General features: G+C 37.7%; 1 protein-coding gene across 1 annotated transcript; it reads right to left on the reverse strand.

Annotated features, from left to right (window-relative positions):
* Nucleotides 1-501: 501 nt before the first annotated feature.
* On the reverse strand, nucleotides 502-24,338 carry LOC120312894 (zinc metalloproteinase-disintegrin-like VAP1). Its single transcript, XM_039354199.1, has 17 exons — nucleotides 24,161-24,338; nucleotides 22,261-22,358; nucleotides 21,329-21,399; nucleotides 19,784-19,862; nucleotides 18,461-18,537; nucleotides 16,506-16,698; nucleotides 14,061-14,123; nucleotides 13,328-13,399; nucleotides 12,338-12,507; nucleotides 10,839-10,923; nucleotides 9,601-9,731; nucleotides 8,897-9,074; nucleotides 7,790-7,879; nucleotides 6,553-6,745; nucleotides 3,949-4,051; nucleotides 1,737-1,869; nucleotides 502-962 (listed from the first exon to the last, which is right to left on the reverse strand). The coding sequence occupies exons 1-17, from the start codon at nucleotides 24,321-24,323 to the stop codon at nucleotides 918-920; spliced, it is 1,944 nt and encodes a 647-aa protein (XP_039210133.1). The 5' UTR covers nucleotides 24,324-24,338; the 3' UTR covers nucleotides 502-917.
* Nucleotide 24,339: the final 1 nt, after the last annotated feature.

Raw genomic sequence — 24,339 nt, forward strand, 5'->3', positions numbered from 1 at the left:
GATCTTTTTTAAAAAAACAAATTTATATTTTAAAAATCTAAATGTTTAAAACTGATCTCTTTTAATGTCCTCTGAGTTTTTAGCTAGGATGCAAACATTACCAAAACAAATAGCTTCTATAAAGAGCACAAAAGAGAGGAATCTGCAATCAGGGAATTTGTACCCTTTTGAATCCAGAGAATCTTTACTAGCAGTCAGCATTTAGAATTGTCATAGAATGTTCCAGAAGTGGTATCCATGCACTTCTGGTGGACTATTCTAGGCCTGAGAGGCCTCCTTCAGGCCTCCAAGGCCTAGACTGGACGTCTGGAAGCCAGCCGGTTCTCCGAATTCAGGAAAATTTTGCTACCGGTTCCTCCGAACTGGTGCAAACTGGCTGAATCTGACCACTGCCTTTAATGCCAGTAGATAATTCACTGATAGTTTACCTCAGGATTGCGTGCAAGTTCTTGATGTGGTTTATTCCAGCAAACAATATTTGAAAGATAAGCCTTTACAAAATGCAGAATGAGAATAGTTTATTGATGGAAGCAGCTACATCTTGGAAAGCCAGCATGAAATTTTGGGAGAGGAAGCATTGACTTTGAATACACCAGCTCAAAAAGCAGAACTTGTTGCATTAAATATGCTTGCAATTGGCAAACGGTAAACTGGCCTTTTTTTTTTGTCTTGACAGCAAATAAGTCGTTGGTGTTGTACATGCCCATGGAGCTGTGTGGCGGGAAAAAGATTGATTACAGCAAAAGGTAAACAGATTAAATATGGAGAAGAAATATTGCAGAATTTAGATTCCATATGAAAGCTAAGGGTGATTTACTAGTAGGATGCAGGCAGATGGGTCTCTTTGAACTTGAGGGAAGTTGAACCTTCTGGAAGAAGGATCTCTAAAATCAAATCTGAGAGAAGCCAGAGATTGATTAGTAGGGTGTAGTCACATCAACACATTGCCCGTTGCTGCAGGCCTGAAAGTCAAAGCAAGAGATGATCAATGGAGTAAGACAGAACTTTCTGAACTAACTGAAACTTCTTTCAGGTTCTATGTAGTATAAAAATCAAGGGGAAGTGATTCCTGATCCTTTAAGGCAGTGATTCTCAACCTTTCTAATGCCGTGACCCCATAATACAGTTCCCCATGTTGTGGTGACCCCCAAATGGGTGTGGCCACCAATAAGAGGGAGTAGGACAGCTAGGGAAAAGGGAAAAAATGGCAGACAGCGTGGTTTGGTGACCCCCGTGAAATGGTCATTTGACCCCAAATGGGGTCCCGACCCACAGGTTGAGAACCCCTGCTTTAAGGTAAGCTTTGGGTTTGCTTCAGCATTTCTAAGTGGCTGCATTGTTAGGTCACAACCAACTCTGCCCTGATTTTCTATTTCTCTCTTCCACCTTCCTAATGGAGATGCCTACAAGTTCAGAGAAAGGTCTGTCTCTTGACAGTCTGTCCAGAAGATGCTGTGAGAGAGAAGCACAAGGCTCTGAGAAGGCCAGGCGTTTTGTTCTTGCAAGAAAGAAACAGCCCTGGACATCCACCTCATTTGTTGGGGGTTGTTCTTTGAAGGAAAAACAAAATAACAACCAAAAGAAGGCTAGATGGATACTTTTTCTTCTATGTAGATTCACTGTAGTTTGGAAAATCTAGACCAGCTTTCAGCATTGATTGATTGCAAAAAAAATTAGCGATCACCCCTCGGAATCAGACTTTAAAGCACACAGATTAGAGGTAATCTTTTACTAACCTTTCCATCTGCACATTTAGTTCCAGGAAGAACCATTCCCTTATCTTCATCATTGGGTGAATAGTAGATATTGCAAGGATTCTTGTTTTCAGGTGAATTAGGGAAGCAGTATAACCTGCCACATTTTACATCTCTGAAAAGGAAGCAGTCAATTCATACTAATTAATAAGAATGAGGTTTGTTCCTTTGCTTATTTGCAAATATTCATTCATTTATTTCTCATGTCCCCCATCTCACTAATAGAATGGCTTTTGGGTGACTTATGATATAACAAAAAGTTAGAAAGTGCCACAAACAATTACAATTAGAATAAAAGGTAAAAATTAAGAAACATGATGGGCAGCCTGGGGATGAGTGTCTTCACCATTCCATCAGCCATCCCTAATGTAGCAGGCCCATGTTGCCCCTCCCCCCCCCGGTCAAGCAGCAGAACCATGTTTGAAGTTGTTCCTGGGAGCCTGAACTCTGGGGCCAGACCTCACCTCTGAATATTGCAGGGGGGGGGGGCACAGCTGAATAGGCTTTTCTCCTGCACCTCTCTAGCCAAAAGTCTTTGGCTGATAGGATCTGAAGTAGACCTTTTCCACCAAAAGGACTGGAGCAGGTTAATCCCAACAGTTCCATCAGTTCCCTGGACTCATGTCATAAAGGGCTTTAAAGGTAATGACCAACACCTTGAATTGACCCGGAAGCAAACTGGCAACCTGTGCATCATATAACAGCGGTGTCACATGTCAGAGGCCTCCAGAACTATCAGCACCACAGTGTTCCGTACCAGTTGCACTTTCCGAATACTCTTCAAGGGTAGCCCTATGAAGTAATCCAACTGGGAGATGACCAGAGCACGTGACTGTGCTGATAATCAGCTGATCTTGGGTTATCCTTTATGCGTTTTGGTTTTTTAATTAGAGATGGGGAACCAGAGGTTTGTTCAGCCTCAATAGGAACCGGGTTGCCTTTTTTAACACGTAACTGAAAAATCCCACAAAATCTTTCAAGGTTTGAAACAAAATAGAGAAACACAGTTCTTGTATCTCCAACTAGTTCACTGTGATTTCCTTCTTTTTGGGGTGAAGATAGTTTGAGTCAGGATTCTCATCTTAAGAGTGCATCTATTATCCAGCTGGAAAACGCCTAAAGTAGAATTAGGAGATTTAGTTTTTCCAGATTCTAGCCTAAAATTCTCCTAATCTCTGATCAGTGGATGACAGGGAGTTGAAATGTAAAGGTTAGGGTAGCTGCACTAAATGTTGGAGAGGGAAAGAGCCCCCCCCCAAAAAAATGGCTATTATTCCATTTCACTTTAAAAAAAAATAGGAAGAAAAAAGTATTTAAGATTTAACTAAGGATGTATAAAATAAGAAATTTCCTTCCTTTAACAGGAAACAATGGCACAAGGGTCTGTGTGTTTACATAAGAGCTAAAGGCAGAGTCCAGATTTACACACACCACTAAAAGATAATGTGGCTTACTGTTTAGTTTGGGTTTAACATGTGGTGCCAATTTAGCCATTGTGGTTTCTAAATCATGATTTATGACCAAATGCAATTAGTAAACTCAACCAACAAGGGTTTATTCAGTAATATGCAGGTTAAATAAGCTGGGTGATGTCAGCCCAATGAGAAAGGCAGATAATAGTGTAGTCCTTGACTTACAACCACAACTATGTCCAGAATTTCCCTTGCCAATTTTACAACCTTTTTGCCATGGCTGTTATGTGAACCATTACAATTGTTAAGTGAATCACATGGTGATTCACCTCCCCATTGACTTTGTTTGTTGGAAGCTGGCTGGGAAGATGGAAAATGGTGTCATGTGACCTCGGGATACTGCACCCTCATAAATACAGGAACCCAAATGTTGATCACATGACTATAGGATGCTGTGAGAGTTGGAAGCGAAGAATCAGTTGTAAGTCACTTCTTTGAAGTCACTGAACGAAAGATTATAAGTCAAGGACTATCTGTCCTTTTTCACACAACCTTCTCACACAACCTTCCATCCTCACAGCAGTCTTTTTATACCCCACTTTTGCTCCATCTTGTAACCCCGGATGGAAAACAAAGAAAAATTAGTCATAAATTTTGGCTCATATTTCTATTGTTTTAGCTGGGCGACAGAGTCATATTCCCACAGATGTGGACTATAAAATATTTCTTATTATCCTTATATTATATCAACAACATTGCAGGAAATAATTTAGAAAGCTTACTGTGGTTCACATGCAATTTTTGTATTTTGTTCCTTTCTGCAGTAGCCATAATGATTGCCCTCACGATTAAACTGAAAACATGCATCTTGAGACACAGTTGCACCTGCAAGAGGGAGTGAGGAACCAAGACAAATACCAGAATGTGTAACATGCCAGCAGGATAAAAAATGGTTTAAGAGATTTCAGAGGAGTTCCAAATAATTTAGTTAATATTGACTTACTTACTTATTTATCTAATCCTCATTATGAAGCTTTCACTATCACATACAGTGTTACACTAAACTTGCTTATTCCATTTTATGGACACAAAGCTGAAGCCATACAATGCAACTTGCAGAAGACCATGCGGTAAATCAATGGCTATGGGGGAATCTGAAACCAGATTTCTTCCTCTGTGTCCTCATTTTTCCACTTCAGCTATCATGGATACATTCCTGTGCTGGAATGCAGTGACAACATGGATTCCCAGAAGGGAGGAGGTGAAATCCAGAGGAGTAAGAGGCAACTCTGCCTGGATATCATGAGTGAAAGAAAGAGGGTGAAGACATCTCCTCCCTAATAGTTTACAGAGTGTATTGTAGATGCAGATAGTAGAGAGTCTGGAAAGATTTTGACTATAGGAATGAAACAAGAAAGAATTCAGCTTGGAATAACCATCATGTGTCATTCTTGGTTTGAGCCCTGTCAATTCCTGGGCACGAGCCTCTTTGAATCCAGTTGGATTACTTGCAAAGGATTGAGCTATTACTATTCTTTGGAATGCTACCTCATTTCATGCTATTTACCTGACCAAAATAACGATTTCTTTGTTTGAACTGAGAGTTTTTCATTTTCAAATCAATGGAAATAATACAACAAATGTCTATTTATTGTCTAAATCACATCCTCCATAAATCAGATGATCGATTAATGTTCTGATTTGTAATTCAGATTCCCAATCATCATCACATTCCACCTGACCCTTCATAAACAATTTAGACAAAAGGATGGAAGTGGAACTCATCAAATTTGCAGAGAACACCGTATTGGCAGGAATAACAATCACTCCAGAAGATAGGGTTAAGATCCAGAAGGATCTTTTGAACATTGAGTCCAATCTAAGAAAATTAAATTCAGTAGCAAAAAAGTAAAAAAAAAAAAAACAATTCTACATTTAGGAAAGAACAACCAAATGCACAGGTACAGAAGAGGTGATACCTGGCTCAGTAGTACTAACTGTGAGAGGGATCTTGGAGTCCTAGTGGACAATCACTTAAATATGAGGCAGCAGTGTGTTGCAACTGCAAAAAAACCCACACAGTATTAGGCTACACTTTTGCAATAGTGGCGGAATTGCTTTACACTATAATTAGGCTACACTAACAGGAGGATAAAATCAAGATCACATGAAGTGTTAGTATCACTTTATAATGCTTTGGAATATTGTGTACAGTTTTGTTTGCCACAAATGCAGAGAAGAGCAGCAAATATCATTAGGGGACTAGAGGCTAAAACATATGAAGAAGAGTTGCACAAATTGGGTACATCTAGTTTATTGAAAAGAAAGACTTGGGGTGACATGATATCAGTGTTCCAATATCTAAGGGGCTGCCACAAAAAAGAGGATGTCAACCGATTCTCCAAAGCACCTGAAGGGCGAACACGACCAATGGATGGAAACTAATCAAGAAGAGAATCAACCTAGAAACAAGGAGACATTTCCTGACAGAACAATTAATCAATGGAATGGCTTGTCTTCAGAAGTTGGGGTGCTCCAACACTGGAGGTTTTTAAGAAGAGATTGGAAATGATATAGGGTCTACTGCTTGAACAGGACGTTAGACTAGAAGACATCAAAGGCTCCTTACAACTCTGTTCTTCTATTATTCTGTTAATTCTGAATCTTTTAATTAGTGACCCAAAACTTGTGTTTGGGACTTTCTATATGCAAAGCTTCATTGCATATAGATGGCCAAGATAAATCTCCCTGTTTGCTGAAAACTGTTTACCCTATATGAAAAAGAGGAACTTATTTCAGTTTCCTTTTTCAATATAAATCCATGCTGAAAATTTTGTAATAGTCTGGCATTAAAATGATGAGTGATCAGTGATAAGAATCACATCCCCCAACATCTGTTTCTTCAATTATTATGCCAAATGTAAGGAAAACTTCAATTGCAGGTTTGAATACTCTTAGCGCATAGTCCCATGTTCAATTTACATTATCTTTCATTAAGATTGGCTCTGATCTTTCTCCAATTTGGGAACGTATGAACAACCCACAAAAGTATCCTTCTCCCAAAGTCCATCTCTGGGCTGTAAAGCCTACAAAAAATGGAGGCTTTATCTTAAAAAAATATTCCTTCTGGAAAAGACCTTCAGAAGTTCTGGGTGCTCCAACACTGGAGATTTTTTTTAAAGAAGAGATTGGAAATGGTATAAGGCTTCCTGCTTGAGCAGGGAGGTGGACTAGAAGACCTCCAAGTCTCCTTCCAACTCTGTTACAGAACAGAAATCTAATGATGATTTACTATGGATTCAAAGAAGAAAATATCTTTCATTAATGGCAATGACTGTCTTAATCTTTTATAAGGCCACTATTTTGAAATCCTAAGGTTGACTTACTTGGCCCGAAGAAAGAAATACATTGGTCTGCCATGATGGGGCATTTCCCATTGTAGCAGTAACCGTTGTTGTTTTTGCATGGTTGTCCATTCCTTTGGAAGCGATCTGTACACTCAGCAGATCGGCCAGTGCAGACATCAGCCATGTCACACTCATCCTTTGCTGCCCGGCATTCTGTTCCTGCTCCCTTAAACTGTGGGTGAGAATCAAAAATACTCCCAGCTATCACTCTTCAGCAGCAGAGATCAAAGAGTCAAACCATGATTCACAACACATTTCAAACCCTCCTTTTCATCTGTCTTGAGGATCACCAAGCAAACATCCCTGCCCTGTTACAACTGTGTGTGGTGCCTAGAAGTCCCAGTCTGTCTTATTTGCTGTGGGGAAATGAATGCAATGAAAGGCTCAGTTCCTGAAAGACAAGTTCTACCTGTTGGCTAACCATAAAGGGAAAATCAATTCGGCTGCCATGAAAAAGCAGCAAAAAATGAATTGTTGAACTTCTCATGATACATTTTGTTTCTTTACATGGGAAGAAGCATTCATAGAATTTTCTGTCACGTGCTCCCTTCTCCTGCTGTGAAACTAGGCTTGTGATGGAAATATGGAAATAACAAAATGTTTTGGGCCACTCTCCTCAAAAGGTTCATTAGAGTCCACTGGGATCCCACAAAGAAAGAAGAAATGAGGAACTTGCATCTCTCTTTTCATGATCCTGCAGCACCTCCAGAATGTGCCACAAAAACACCTGAATTTAGAGCTTTAGAGAGCAGGTAGAGAACTTAAGGGGAAAAAAAGGTAACTTTATTTCCAGAAGTCTCCTGCACCTATTTCCATCCTAAAAGGCTCAGAGAGGAAAATTTCACAGCATTACCAGGGACCTCTTAGAACCTTCCAGACCATTAGGAAGCTGAGTTAGGGCAGCAATCTCAAACATTGCCCATCCTTATTTAAACTGGTTTTCCATGCAAACTCAGTCAAAAGAACAAATATATTATTTTTAAAGACACAGTTTAACGTGCTGAAAGAGTGCATTTGAGATTGAGACAAGACTAAAATTTTGTTAAATTATCCTCCCTATGGATATGTTCATAAGGTCAAACAAACTAGAAGAAGCGATAGAAATAGGATTAAAATATTTTGATCATAGTAAAAAGCCAAGAGATATTACATTTCTATATGCCTAGTATGGAGCAGGGTAAAATCTCTCCTGGTGTTAAAAATAAACAAGTCTTACTCTGCATTGGTCACAACACAGTCCTTCTGCACACTGTGCTCCTTGTCTCAGTTTACACGTAGTAGCATCACAGCATGGATCTCGACAAGTCTAAAAACCAAAACATATCAAATGATGTCATAGAATTATCTGCCTGGTCTTTTTTAATTGGTCTATTTTGAAGAGGGAAACTGTCAAAGACATTTCTGCAATGTGCTCCCTCTTAGGGTTCATGCTAGCAAATGCACAAATTGTTTGTTATTGCAACAGATGACATCTGTCTGTGGAAGAGCCTTATCTGATATTTCCTATGTGACAAGAATAAAACAAAAATATCCTCATCTCCTAATTGTGAAGCCCACATAACCTACAGCCCCAATCCTTTCTTATTCATGAGGTATTTTCTACTCATCATGCCAGCCTTTGAGGTAATCCAGAGAAGAAGCACCAACCATGAGTATTAACGCTATCTTGATTGTAAGGTGACTGTAGCATAATCTTTCAATACTGAAAGTATATTTCTATCACTTCATCTTTACGGACCAAGAGAATGGGTGGGAGGTGTTCTTCTTGAGATGTTTGCCATGCCCCATTGCTTCTGCAGGCTATTCTACATCTTACATGACCATTGAGTAGACGTTTCCTTCTTCTTTTGTCTCTCAAGGACATTCTCACAGACCATTATAAGTGTATTTAACAATATAAAAAGAACACTAAATTACTGTTCTTATAAAAATATTATTCAGATCAGAGCATAGATTAAAGATCATCAGATATGGGAGGAATCAGCTCAAGAAAATAGTGGGACAGATAATGTGGCCATGTCAACAAAATAGGAGTTTTCAGGAGGGAAAGATTTATTTGGAGTTGTCAATCACCCATTTTTAAAAATACACCATCTTCCCCAAAGGGTAGTGAGGTACCAGTTCTCCATTCCTCTACAACTGGTTAACCAAATCTAAGAAACCCCTTCATATATGCATGTACATAAAGGGCAGAAACCTATCCCATTCACAAACCAACCTCTTGGATGGCTCAAACCATTCAGAAAGCCAGATGATTTTTCAAGGATTCCCATTTTTGAGAAAATTCTTCAAATCATTCTTGTTGATTAAAAAAAAGACTTACTCTAGGAGAGCCACAGTCACATTCTTCTCCCACCTCCACAAAGTAATTTCCACAAACTGCAGGTGAAACAACATCTGTTTTCAAGGGTTTCTTGAGAATGCATTGAGGCATGTTTTTAATAAGAAACTCCTGATGATCTTTCTGACTACAATCGCTGAACAGAAAGGAAGCTTCACAGCTGTAGAGAGGAACCAAAATAAGACCATGACATCATTCATATTTGGACTAGGAACAGAATTCATTGCAAAAACATATAAGATATCCCTCATTTTTAATTCCACTAACTTTCTTTCCTTTTTTTAACAAAATGTACAGTATTTGCTACGAGAACTCCATGTGATCTTAGTTGATTGAGCTGCGTCTTGTGTTTGAGTGGGCTGCCTTTTATTTTCATTTTTAGTCAGCCTCTCTGTGGAAAGACAATAATATAATTGAAGGGAAAACAGTGGAATTTTGATCCAGTTTTTCTTTTCTTCATTTGGAGGGATAGTACTTTTTATAACAACGAATAGAGAGCTAAGTGTGCTGACTCTCTATTTTCTTAAAGTATTCCTGGTGACACACAAATGACCAAAACCCTCTTTTTTTTCTAACCCCCCAACCATTTCATTTTTGTAATTTCTCAGCATTTTATTTAACAATTAATTGCAACCATTTAAAATAACTTGATTGGAAAGGCATTAAAAGTTTCCCTCAATCCTTACCTTAGTGCCCCAGCCATAATGCATGGCCTAGTCCCGCAAGTACAGGTATCTTTGTCATGATCCATGCCCAGATTATGACCCATCTCATGGGCCATTGCAATTGCAACCAAATGATGTATTTTGCTATGATCCTGAAGAAAAGAGAATACTTTGTTCATTGTTAGTCTACCAAGAAACTGTAGGTGAATCCAATTATTACTATTAGCACTAAGTGGCTAAATTTGGTGACTAAGTGACCAATTTTAAGTTAAGGATACCATCTTAGGATTCCTCTAGCTCTTCTGAATATATGTGGGCCCACCAAGACTCCAGAACATACACAAATACATCCAGAAGGAAACTTTAAAGCCCGGAAGCTATAGCACAGGAGAAGATCAAAACTTATGCATCCATTTGCTGTCTGCATTTATTCAGTTACTAAAACTTAGAGGCAACTTCAGTCCAAAAACTACTCAGTGTCTTTTGCTGCAAGCTAGCATTTTCAGAATATTGAAGGTAGCCATTCTAAACAGACTTAAGAATGAGTTGCTCTTTCTGAATGAAATGACCTTCTTGTGGAAACAGGATTACCTCGTACTACCAGGATCTTAACTCTGCTTATTAAGAAACAAAAATTTATGAGCTTTATTGTATAAGTTTTGTTTATTGCCATGTCTCTCCATTCTTTCTATGTGAACAAAAAGCTAAGTTTACTGTTTCTCAATAAATGCATAGCATCACCTTAACTAATATGATTTTCTTGCAGGATCATAAAATACTGGCATTTTTTTCTTTTTTAAGATTTAATATTCTCTCATTTTCTCAATGTATTTTAATTCAGTCACATGCAATCTAGATACTAAATTTCTTGAAATGAAAGAAGGGTGATTCATGTTTGTCATTAGGACTGCTAAGAATATTGTTCAGAAGCCTTATTTGGAAGTATTGTAACATGATTTGACCTGCTCATTTGCCGATTAGAGCACAATTTGACTCTTCCTGATGCAGAAACATTATAATATATTGTCGTCTTTGACATATGGCTTATTGCATACAAAAAGCCTGTTCTAGAATGCTTTGTGCCAAAATGCCATCAGTTGAGGCAGGACCTAGAGATGTCAAATCCACAAATAAATATGGATGAAAATGACATGGATCAAAAAAAAGAAGAGACTTTATTTGTAAACACATTTTGCCTCTATGTAAGTTTTCTCTTGAGTAGAAATAGATAACATGTATATATTTTTTTTCCTACTAACCTGAACAACTCCTGCAGAATACATCGTATTGCAGATGCCGCCCACGTAAGCAAGTCCTGCAGTTGGTCCATTGAAGTTAATGCCCCTATAAGAAAGAAGAGGAGGGGGATAAAATTTATAGAAGATAGAAGCACATTATGTAGGGGCATATATAACTTTCTATGGCTTTTTGCAAACCCTTCGTCCCGTCCTCAGTTACTGTTTTCAAAAATGTTAGAATTCATTTTAGGCTCTAATCTCAGATGCCATTTAACTAAGTAGGTCTGTTAAAAATATTCAGGATGCATTTTCACTGTATGATGAGTTTGGCTGGTGTTAGTATAAATTAGGTTGGGGAGAGGGGTTACCATGTTTTTGGAATCCAGCCCATTAGGTTAATTTAATTCCATTAACTATGAAAACCCCAAATACATATTTAATAAATGTTGTCTTATCAATTTAGCAGTAGGGTTATTGAAGACTAGATGGTATCAGCAAAGTGACTGGAAGACAAGTCAAATCAACTTATGTGGGCAAATGAAAAGGATTTTTTTTTTTGTATTTTTAATGTTCTCCCTTGCACTTAAATCTATCCTCCATCTAGCCCCTTCCATATTTCATAAGACCTTCTAGTTATGCAAATATCCTGTAAGATTGCTCAAAACACAATTGTTATTTGTGCAATATTTTATAGATATAAGACAATAACCATGTCAGTTTCCCACTCATAAAATTGAATGAAAATATATAGGCTGATGGGGTGTGGAACTGAACAGTTAAAACAGTGGGCTTGTTGACTGGAAGGTGGACAGTTTGAGACCTAAGTTCTGCCTGATGCAATGCACTCCAGTTACTTGCTCCAGCTCCTATCAGCCTAGCAGTTCAAAAGCATGCAAACATAAGTAGATAAATAGGTACCATTTTGGGGAGGGTAATAGCATTCCATGTGCTTTTGGCATTTGATCATGCTGGCCACATGACTACCCAAGCATCTTTGGACAATGCGGGCTTTTCAGCTATGAAACAGAGTTGAGCACAAACTCCTAGAGGTGGATATGACTGGCAGGGAAACATTCACACACACACACACACACACACACACACTGGTAAGCACTATGGATAGATTGGATATGTTATTATTTTACTTTATTTTTGGTTTATCTGTTGTATAATGCAAGTGTTCATTTAGTTGGTGCAGAATGGGAACCAAAACTTTATTTAATTGAATTAAAAATGCATGTGTAAGTAGAGCAAAAGTATAGCAGGATAATCAATTGATTTTCAATTTTAAATTCAGGTGAAATGAAATCAAGCTGAGTTTTTGACCTGCAATCATTCAAGGACTTCGCAAAACCAGCTCTCATCTACAAAAAAAAAAGTGGTTGACCTTGACCCAGAAAAATACTTCACACATGATTTAAAGCATAGAGCATAGAGCAGAAGCTCTGTGCAAGCACTAACTTTCCCATAATCCTCCACTCCCGGCTACCCCCACTCCCTTTCCCCACAATGAGACTTACGTGAGTAACTGAGCATTATCATGACTTTTGCGACTCAGCAAATCTGTCGCTCTCCACTTTGCAAATAAGTCCAAAGTAACATCTGCTGATGACTGCACGATAATTTTATCTGTGTTGGACCAAATTTCTAGGCCAACCAGTGCTACATGAATATTCATACGATGGTAAATCTGTCAGGTGGAAATGGCATCAATCAGAAACTTAAACACAAGTAAACCTTGAGAAACATTTCAAGATTAAGAGGCAACTGTCATTGGTTTCTACAAGCAGGTGAAAAAAAAATAGACCTAGGCATCAATAGAAGAGAAATCTCTGGAGCTCAAAGTTGAAGTCCTGGGTGCTCTGAGTTTGCAGCTTTGCTTACTCATGTGGAGTAGTCAGATAATGAAATGTCTGCAAGGACACCACCAAGCTCAGACAGCACTAAGGACTCTATATATTGGGCAGTAATAATAATGTTGATGAGAGTTGATTCATCAATCTTCCTGTTGTCTCCCTGTTTCTAACTGATCATCCACAGTGAAAATGTAAACAAGGCTAACAGAAGACTGCAATACGGGTGTATCTCCTCCTAAGTAACCACAATCCAAGTCAAGTTGACTTCCTCTCTCCAGGTTTCTTCTCGGGGATCAGTTTCATAATCAACTGAGCTTGGAATAGGCTGACTCTGTCCATCTCTTTCTAATCTCCCAGTTCAGAACCATTAAACACAGCCTGAAAGAATCCAGCTACAGATATAGTTCTGATTGAATTCTTGCAACACTTTTGGATTTGCATCCTCCCAACACAGTGGCTGTATTCTCATAAGAGGCTTATTAACCTAGTTACTGAATTAACCCATTTTCTGAGATGGCCTCACATGCTTGATCACCAGCTGGCCAAATGATCTAGTTTTGCCTCACACAAAGCCACAAAAGTTAGCATTCTTGTAGAAATCCATCTTCTAGTTTAAATTCAATAAGTGAAATAATATTTACCGTGTCCTCTTACCGGAGTTATAACGTTGACAATATCATACATTCTTGTTCTTACAGCAGTTAAATTGCGGCCATATTTCAAGTACTATAGAAAAGACAACAACGTTAAGATGAGATCATAATTATAGGAAGAAGGTAGAGAAATGACATATCAGTGAAAGAATCATTGAGTTTGCTGATGTAATCATAATTTTTATCCAAGCAGTCCAAAGAATTTTTTGTGCTGATTTTTTAATCTACATTTGTACCATTAATATAGTAAAGTTTTTAACTTTTCAGCAGCATACATGGGCTTTTTTCCTGGTTGGAGAAAATTTTAGTCAGCCTATTAAAATGCTTTCCTAAATTGGATGCTATATTTCCATGTTCAGAGATGTGTGAGATAAGCATTCTTCACTATACATCTTTTTCTTTGTGTGTTGTCAACTTGGATAAACAAAGAGTGCAGAAATGTTTCAAAGAAACCTACTGAATTGTTTAACCAGTGTGGGATAAAAATAAATTTAGATGGTATCCAGGAAGAACAAATGTGCAAATTAGAGTACATTCACAAATGTCTCTTAACTTTGTAAATATTTGCTGGATCCAATAACAAAAAATATCACAGTTTATGATAAAGCACATTTTAAGAGAAAGCCAGTTAGAATGTTTGTTAATGTCTTCAAAAATGCCCACATTAAAAAAGGCAGAAACAAAATGCTGTGCTCAATGCAGAAAGAAAATGGAAAGATATCCAGGATATTTACCATTATGTAGTCCGCAACTAGGAAAAGCTTCACGTATTTTCTGGCATTCAAGTATCTTTGTTGCTAAGCAGAACAATAAAGAAAAGGCTGTTTAGACATGTTGCTTCCAGCAGCCAACAAGAATGTTGGTCATCATCAGATAATCAGAAAAATGCTTGTTTTACTCTCTGATCAAAATACTTGAACTTTCAGAAATATTGGTTCTTTCAAGAAGATATTTACAGGGAGACAGCTTGTTAACATTTTAGCTCTGGGCCTTTGGAACTGGGCCATGGAAGTGGCAGGTGAGCACCCACATCTCCACTTGCATGTCCAACGAGTGAGCATGGGCGGGTGTGCTCCATTTGCATGAGTGGGTGTGTGTGCTCACTGCTCACACAAATAGAGCTGGGTGCATGCATGACCCCACTGCTCACATGGAACCATCCCCTCCCCCCCACTTGTCCGCAAAACTGGAAAGGTTGGGAAAAGTGCTGACAAAGCTTTGAGGAAAAAAATACATTATGCAATGGATTGTCAAGCAGAAACAAAAGTGGTTTCATTTTAAAAAAATCACTTTCTTTCTATTAATAAGGTGTGGCCCTTGTTTCCAGTTAATCTGTTTTTGGAATTTATGATGCCTACATTTAAAGATAAAGAAATATATGAGTATCTAATTCTGAACACAATTTAATAGGAATAAGAACAGGCACATGAGAAAATTGCTCTCTTTGACCCATTTTTCAGCCTGTCTAAACGATGCTCCAATGACTTTCTCACCTTTCCTTCCCTTTCTCGAACAAAGGATCCCAACCAATCACATGAGAAACAAGATGATGTGGTCATGCTATGGAACCAATTAGATCTTGTCTACAATCATATCACACTATGCATCAAAGAGAAGGTAAGGGGAGGCAATCAGACATTTTGACCCACTGAACTCACTCTAAATGGCCAAATAATTATGCCTTTCTTTTGATGTAATTTTAAAATGATTACTGAAATATTGCTTCAGACCTCTCAGGCAGAAGGAACAAGAAAACATGGTTAATTGCTCAGAGTAGTTTCTTTATTGCTGTTCTCGTATAGATGGGAATCTTGCCAGACTAAAGCACACTGTGTGTGCAACCATGAGATACACCTGTGAAGGTTTTAGGGAGGATCCCTTCAGGGCTTCTTTCTGCCATCCAAAGACTCATTGCTGATCTGCCTCTTGTTTCCCTGGGAAAGAGCCCCTCCCTCCTGCATTCCCCTGTTAGATTCCACCACTAGAGTACCCAGATTGCTGGGGAAGTAGACTTATGCTAAGACCTGAAGGTGTGAGTGTGCATTACTTGCTTCTTTCCCTAGGAAAGTGTACTCCTGTTTTTTCAGCATACAGAACTACAAGGCCAAATTGCCAATTCCAGAGTGCAATTTCTCTCCTTGCTCTCTGACAGCCACTTTCTTAACTCTGCTGCACAAGATCCAGTTTGAATAAAGTGATCATGATTTGACATTGAGACAAGAACATTCAAGATAGAGGACCAATTAATGTATATAACCACAACTTGCTGAGGATAAAGATTCTTGAAATGCCAGAAACGATGAAGCCAAAAGCCAAACCAGATTTCACAATCAATTTTGGTATCTGAACTTGTATTTTTGTATTCCATTGTAACAACTGTTGTTTCATGTCAACTTTAATATTTTAATAGAAAACTTGAGGTTTTGAACTTCTAGATATATTTCAGCCAGACTTCAAAATCAGTTTTGGTATTCCATTGGAAGAACAACTGTTGTTCCATGTCAATTTTAACATTTTAATTAAAAAAGTTGAGATTTTGAATTTCTAGATATATATCAGGCAGTTTTATCTTTTGCCACCAAAAGGAAAGGAAGGAACTGTTACTTTGGATGCAATGTTTTATTTTCTAATTCTTGTTATTCCAGTAAAGAAGGAAAATATTGGGAATTTGAAAGTCAATTGTGACCAGATTCATTTTGTCACTTTTGATTCAATTATTGCTAATATAACTTGATGATTCAAATCAAATTGGAAAATGGAGTCAAGATGATATAATGATCTTATCACAAACCTCAAACCCGTTAAATATTTCAAACCAGTTTCGCCCCCTATCCCAAGTCCTCTCTGCATGCATAAAAGAGGTATCCAAATTGATAATTTGATTACTTTTCAAAATTGACTTAGGAAGTGGAGATGATTTGGAGATTCATTTAAATCCATTTTGATTCAAATCTCCAAACTAAGTTTGTATGACCAAAGAAAATGCTATAAGCCTGAAACATATATTTTCCGTTCATCAAGTTTCCATTATTTCTTTTATACCATGGCTAGAATAAAAAAGATAGAAATGGGGGGGTCCTTCCTTTTGAATTCTATCTAAAGAATTTCTCTCTTACTTTATATTTTAGAAACAAGTAAATGAATCCCTGTTCTCAAACTATGTTTACTATGAGACTTACTTCAGCAGTAACATCTAAATGAGAGGCCTTTTTGATGGGCTCATATGATTCCCAATTCTGGGTTACCCCACACATTTTGGGGGCCTCATCCTCTTTTTCTACATTTTCATATTTGTAGACTGCATGGGCTTCACTGTCGGGAAGCTCCAAGGGTTCAATGAGGTACATCTCCCCTTGAAGCTTGAAATGTCCTCTGTAAAACAATGTGGGAAAAGGTGATCAGAGATGGAGAAGCGACAGAAGAGAATATTGTTAGTTCAGAGATAACCTGCACTGATGATGTTACCTAGTTGGGTAATGAAACTCAGCTCTGAGACCCATTTTTAACTAACCAAGTCAACATTCCCTGTGTTTTTGAATCCCTTCTTAACACTCACTGAATTTTTTATTTTCTTTCCTCAGTACTCATATCCCTTTCCCATACCTCTCAAAGATACAGCTATGAACAGATAGATATAAGAGATTGCACACACTCAATGCAAACATGAAATATTTGTATAGTATTTGTTTGGAGATACTTGGCATGGAATCCAACATTGTATATTTCTTAGGATATTAAAAAAATAAAGTTTCTAGCTATAAAAACACAAGACTAAAGCTATTTGAAATATTCTGTTTTTGGGTAAAACTTTATCTCATAAGGGTGAAATACTTTATATTTATCATATATAGATGACCAACAGATAAAGCTGAAGAATCACAACTAATTATGATAAAAAGGACAAATATAACTGTTCTAAAATATCTAAAAGGAATTAGAGGAAATACTGCAATTTACTTTGCAAAGTATAGAACATTATTTGGCTGTGGTCAAGGAAATAAAAGCAGATTGATCTGATAGCAATTTAAGATAAGAGACAGGATGACCAGGATATTTAATAAAGAATGGAAATAAGAATTCCTGGCAAGCATTTTCATAGATATGCAGAATAACATGAGTAACACTGAAGAATAACAGTGCAGACTAACAAGGAGCTGGAGATTAAAACATATGATGAATGGTTGCAAGAACTGGGTACATTCAGGCTAACGACAAGGGGTAGAAATGACATGATAGCCTTTCAATATTAAAGGAGCTGTCACAAAAAATTGTGGGACAACTGAATCTCCAAATCACCTGATGGAAGGAGAAGAAGCAATGGATGGAAAGGAGAGAACCAACTTAGAACTAAGGAGAAATTTTCAGACAATTGGAACAATTAACCAGTGGAAAAGTTTACATTCGGATGTTGTGGGTGTTCCATCACTACTGCTTTCTAACAAGAGACTGACATCTATTTGTCTAAATTGATATAGGTCTCCTACTTGAGCAGGAGGTTGGATTAGAAGACTTCCAAGGTCCCTTCCAATGCTGTTATACGGTCATTCTGTTTTTCCTTTATTATTCTGTTGTTTTTCTTTTATGTTCCATCTTTTCATTTATTCCTCTACTGCATGGACACAGACTCTGTTCAAAGGGGATGTTTCAGTGTCTTCCTTCAGTGACAGATGTTGAGAGGACGTTGATTCTGACTAATGATAAGGACCTTCTGAATTTTGGGATCTTTATGTGGCTAAGATATCAAGCTGGTTGGAGAAGGTGTGCAAAGTGGCTCAAGAAAGTGTTTCTGGGTAGAACTGAAGAGTCTGCTTGCCTGTTCCTGTACACTTTCTAGCAAGGTATGCTATCTGAAACCTACTTATCTTCTCTACCTGTAACATCACTTCCTATATGTACAGGAGTCAGGGGCTTGGAAGCTTCTTTAGACACATCTGATTTAGCTCCCTAGTGTCTCTACTGGCTGTCAGCAGCTCTTCTTGGTATTCAACCAAAGTCTTTCTTAATTCTGCAGAAGTCTTGGATCACACCCAACTCATTTGCATGAAAAACTCATGTCCTCCATTTTAACTGTGACAACTCCAAGAGCAATATATTATTCTTAATAAAATAAATAAAAGATTAGAGATTATCTTACTTCAAACCGTTGCATGCACTGATGCTTGCAGTTGAGTCAGCATCATTCTCGATGCGTCCATGATAATAGCAGTGATCCTGTAGGGAGGCAAGAGGACTCCACTGGTTAAAGCTGGTTTGTAGTGTGATTTGATGAGCAGAAGTACAGTTCCAATGTATTCCACCACATCAATGAAATATTAAGACAGCAGTTATTCAGAAAATTTTGATTCAGGGGGACAGAAGACCTACTTAATATCGATTGTTGCAAAATGAACATAGGATAAATGCAAGTCTCCATAAATCAAGTCACACTGCAGGGGGAGTCCCACTGATGGCACAAAGCTAAGAACTTTTGGGCAGACAACCAACACACAAATATAAAATGTTTTCTTGGAGGTCAGCTCTAGTGCTGAACCACAGGATTTGCTGAAGAAACTTTCAGACTTGATGGTTGTCCTACATTCTGAAATCTTACCATAATGTATGGAAAATTCCACATTTACCAATGATATCAGATAATCGTTATTCCTTTGAGCTGACACAAGGAAAGCTTTCAGAAATATGCCAAGAGATATAATTCCTAGCATTATCTGGAAGTAGGATCCATGTAGACATTAAAATCAAGATATGTTTGTTACACACTAAATAGGAGCAATTTGTATGGCCTTTGAAGACGCTAAGCCAGAAGTAGATAATTTTTGGAGACAGAGGATGCACGTTTAGGTCAGTTTGGGGGCAAGGAGCCAAGGACTTCACAAAGCATGTTAGTGCTGTCCAGTGCTTTTTTTAAAAAAAAAAAAAAAGGTGCCGGAACTCACACACATCACACAACCCGCCTTGCCTACCCTACAAGGTTCCATCCAAAAAAGGTGCCGGAACTCCGTTCTGGGTGTTCTATGAGAAAAAAAAAACCTGGTGCTGTCATATGTTTGCAGTTGGCAGGCCATGTTCTGAACCCTTTTAATGTGAAAGATATTTTATGGATTTCTATATAGGAGGAAAGTGAATTGTTATCACTTTTGCTATTACAAATAAAAGACTTTGCATGTATTCCTGTAGTCTGGTTTATAAATGAAAACTCACTCCTACAAATGTTGATTTTTGACCAGTAAGAAAGAACTGGATGATTGAAATACTGCCATGGTAATTCAATGAGTAAAACAAGCTGGGTATAACAATACATATATCCTTCTAAGAACATATCAATATAAAATACTTCATACATATATAGCCCTTCTTTTTTGAGTAGCCTGGTCTCGTTCTTGTATATTTGTAATATTGTGCACAAATATTTATTTCAATTTATTTCCTAAAAGCAAGACTCTTAAAAGTGAGACCCTACCTCAACTGTGGGGTATGTTGTAATTTCTCTGCCATCAGGGGAATAATGAGTCTCGCTGTAATCTTCTGAAAAAAGTCCTCTGCAAAGAAGAGAATATCTATGTCAGGAATTAAGTAGGACTGAGATAATTTTATAATAAGTTTACAATTTCTGTATAATGGCATTTTAAACATCTTGCTTGGTATCAAAAGAATGGAGCAGGTATTTCAATCCCATGAGAATGGCTATTTTGAGAGGCGGGCAGTGCATACTAGATTCACCTGAAGAAAGAGATTTACACAAAGAATCCTCTTCATCAAGGCTCAGAGGTAATATGATTTACCAGAAGAAGACATTTTGTATTGCCCCTTCTTCTCATTCTTCTGATCTATAAAACACTCTGAGGGAACTGCTTGGTCTATAAACAAGAGCAGTATAGCTCTATTTACTAAAGAGCAAAATGAAGCCACCTCAAGGAAATGGATGCCTTGAACCTTCATACAGAAGCATCTCTCTTGAAGTTTTAAACCAGTATATGGAGTCACTTTCCACTCCTGATGTCACATCATTGCCTTACATTTTTCCAATCTGGAAATCCTTGCTGGTCTTCCCCCTGTAGCCCTGCTTTGCTTCCATGCCAAAACAAGATCATCCAGATGCTACTGTACAGCTTTCATATATAAACAAAAGGGGACACTAGAACTTCTAAAGCACACATTAGAATTTATCATCAAATGTCTCCAGTGGTATAGGATAAAGTTACTCACAGATACTTATATATAGGGCATTTTCTTTATAGCTTATACTTAATAACAATGACAATATACATTTAGAGACACATATACAATGGTCAAAACCAAAATACATTTTACAATCAAAGCCAGGCAGTCATTCCCAATGCACCAACTATGTATCTCAGTCTTAACACTAGTATTCAATGGTACCAGGCTGCCGAGACATATTTACAGTGTAGTGGCTGCCGTACTAATTTAAACTGTGATATGGCATATACAGGTTTCAGGGTACTGAAAATGGCACCCTTCCTTTTAGTGGTGTTCGTGGTTTATTTACACATGAGAAATCTAACCTAGAACTAAGAGAAATTTCCTGAGACTGAGAACAATTAATCGGTGGAATAGCTTGCCTTCAGAAGTTGTGGGTGTTCCATCACTGGAGGTTTTCAAGGAATGAATGGACAGCTATGCAATGGTATAGTCTCCTGCTTGAACGGGGGGGGGGGGGTGGTGGACTAGAAGGCCTCCAAAGTCCCTTCCAACTATGTTTGTCTTTTGTGCTGAAAAATAGTTTCATTCCATTTCTGTGGCTTACATTTGCATTATATTTTTATTCATATCTTAATTTACAATTCAAATGGAACATCATTGAGAATACCCACATGGCATCCTTAAAAAAAAGAGTAGTGAAATTTTCCTACACAGTAACATTTAATTTAGTTTTAATTTCCAAACAAAGGAATGCAATTTTTATTTCTCTTGGATTCTGTCCAGGAATATACATTTTCCACATTAACCAAGTAAAGTTAAGAAATAGTCTGAGTTAACATACTTATTTTTTTCCAGGTGAAGGACCACTGGCTCTCCATTCACCTTAAATTCATATTGCATGGCGTCTTCATACTGAAATAGCAAAATTATTCATTAGATTTAGAGTATTTCATCTGTTGCTGTTAAATGAACTTTCCTGCATAAGTTCAAGATCTTATTCTCTAATTGAACATCTTGGTGAATGAGGTTGAGCTGGGACAGAGGGACTGACTCAAAAGTCATCTGGTTCTTAGTCCTAATCTGGAGCTGTAACCATTATCACTATACCATCTTCACCTAGAAACACAACTTTTATATTTCAAAGTAATGCATTCTTGGAAGCTAGAAAGGATAATTTGAAATCTCATGGTTCACAGTTGTCACAGCTTTTGTGAAGGATGACTGAAGAGCACAAAAAGGAAGAAGAAATCCCTCAAAGTTGCCTGTTAACAGTAAATTTATGTTAGGCACAAGTAATCCGATCCACACATGTAGACTTTAAATTAAGTACTTTATTGTATTCTGCCTATAATACAGGAATCTCCCTAGACTGCTTCCCTTCTCTTCAGAACAGATAGATAAACTTTAATGGAATTTCCTGGTTTGGGGGGGGGGGGGCGATGTCAGTCCTGAATCTGTTGCAGCTATGAAATGACTAATTCCCCACTCGATCCCTCCTCACTGTTTGGCTGGGTGTTTCCCAATATTTTATTAGTTATACTAACCTATAAATATTAGGAAATTCTGTTTGTAAGTTGCCATGAGTCTCCTCAATTTGGTATGAATTGGGCGGCCATATAAATTTGTTTAATAAATAAATAAATAAATAATTCAAGCATGAACATAGACTGCAATGCAAAATCCAGATAAGCGTTAGATGGCAGCAAAGGAATATAAAAATTTCTGTGGCTGACAAGAAATCATGTGTTGATGAAACAAAGATCTTTTTCTTACCTTTGGCTGAGCTGCTCCTTTGGGCAATGCAGTGACTTTTCGTGGATACACTACTTCATAATCATTAACGTTCCCAGATTCCAGGATTATAGAGCTCCCTTTGTAAGGAAAAAGAAAAGAAAGTTTTGGTTTGCTTTGGGATGTTATTCTACCATTCTCACACCCACAACACAATTTGTTATTCAGTTATCAGTGAACAATGAAATCTTTTTCTAGTGGGACACAGCATGGAAATCCAGATTTTCTCTGGGAATGCAATTTGCTGAATGAGGTTTGGGAGCTGGAAGTCTAACTGGAGACCTTGCTTTGGGCAGGTGCAAAAGAAACATTTCAGAGCCTGAATAATCATAAAATAAATAAATAAATCTCAACCAATGTGCAGGTTTGTGCACTGAGTGATAAGGATAACACCAGAAATAGTAAATCAATATAATGTGATTCATACAATTCAGTAATTGGTTTAGCATATCCATTAGTCAAAAAGCTAGGCAAATTTAAATTTTTATGCAAATGCAGCTTATTAGGAATTCCCTTCAGTTGAACTGCTATCTCACTGCCATCCTAATAGTTTTTCTGACTTTCCTTTCTTTCACTTTCAGAAGAATCTATGGACAGCCCACAGCATCATAATTATCACTGGGGCACCTAACAACATGTACATAATTCATTGAATTCAAAATTAGACCAAGAGTTGAAAAATTTAGAGTTGGCCCCCATATGGACATTGAAGGGTCACCTGCTATTTATTCCTTAACTTATTTTGTAAAAATGGCCGTCTGACACCTGAAGATCCTCTTGGATGCACAATCACAACTGAGACCAAGATTTGTTAGCAGGTTAATGGAAGGGAGGGCGTAAGATTGTGCTTATAGTTGCAAGTGGAAAAAAAACAATAAACTGAAATATCAATAACCACAGGGTTTGGGGAAGAAACTGCTTGTCAAATACCTATAGAAGAGAGAGAGAGAGAAGAGAGAAGAGAGAGAGAGAGAGAGAGAGAGAGAGAGATTTGGACCTGGAAACGTGTCTTCTCAGTTATGGGCAGCCCCACACAGAAGAATACATCTTCCTCATACTTATTTATGTACCTACCCATTTGTACCTGATGCTCCCAGAATCATGGGATGGGTTCAACTCCACCTACTAGCAAGCAAGCTTACTATTCCTCTCTTACTTAGAGCACTGAATAAGCAGTAATTTCCCTTCCATCTCTCTTTCTTATGCTCTCCATAAATTACCCCAGTAAGGTAGTCCCCATCTTTCCTTGCTATTTTTTTTTAAAAAAAAAAACAGAGCTACCACAGTGAGACTCTGACTCTTAATTGTGTTTGGCAACTTCTGAATCAATTGAGTATCATTGTTTGTAATGATATGTGGGAATGATTTGGGAGACAGAAAGAAGAGTCACAAACTAGTCAACCAGTAGGTAAAAAGAAGGAAGGAAGGAGAACATGGGAAAATTTTCAGAGAGGAATCTCCCTGGTTTTTTGCAGAGTAAAAGGAAAGGAGGGGAGAAATAATTTAAGATAATTCAAAATCTTGCATTGAGAAAAGTTAGTGTCATATTATTTAAGTACAGTCTGAAGAATCTCTGCAACCACAATAGCACTAGCTTTTGTTTGGCTGAATAATATACAATCTTAGGACTTTTCTTTCTTACGATCTGCTTGTGGCTTGACAAAATTTAAGCAAATACCAAGAAACCATTTCTGTATCTTTACAACAAATGTGATCCTTGAGACCATTCTTTGGCTAAATCTGTAGAAACTGAAGTGGAACAAATGTTGGTTAATTGTCAAAAATAAAACCCAAAATAAAACCCATCAACATAGCAATCTGTTGGGTGTAATAGTCTTTTAGCAGTAAAATTCTGAACAAGGAACCAAAGAGAACATCTTACCTTGATAAGGAAAAACTGCTAAGCATATAGTTACCAAGAGAACCTGAATCATTTTGGAGGCTGGATTTGGCTGGAAGACAGGCAATCTCTTCCTGCTTCCAAGCCAATCTGAGCTCTTCCTCTGTTGACTATGAGAAGCAAGGAATGAGTCCTTCAGCTTCATTCATGCCCTCATATGA

Source organism: Crotalus tigris, unplaced genomic scaffold (genome assembly GCF_016545835.1).
Source record: "Crotalus tigris isolate CLP2741 ecotype Arizona unplaced genomic scaffold, ASM1654583v1 scf7180000018549.3470463, whole genome shotgun sequence".
Classification (NCBI taxonomy): Eukaryota; Metazoa; Chordata; class Lepidosauria; order Squamata; family Viperidae; genus Crotalus; species Crotalus tigris.

Bases quoted from the DNA above. Each gene is read 5' to 3' on its own strand.
- LOC120312894 (XM_039354199.1), bottom strand. From the start codon at position 24,323: ATGAAGCTGAAGGACTCATTCCTTGCTTCTCATAGTCAACAGAGGAAG. The intron at 12,508-13,327 runs GTAAGAGGACAC...TCCACCTGACAG, and splicing joins TTGTCAACGTTATAACTCCG to ATTTACCATCGTATGAATAT. The intron at 1,870-3,948 runs GTAAGCTTTCTA...CTTCCTTTTCAG, and splicing joins AAAATTGCATGTGAACCACA to AGATGTAAAATGTGGCAGGT.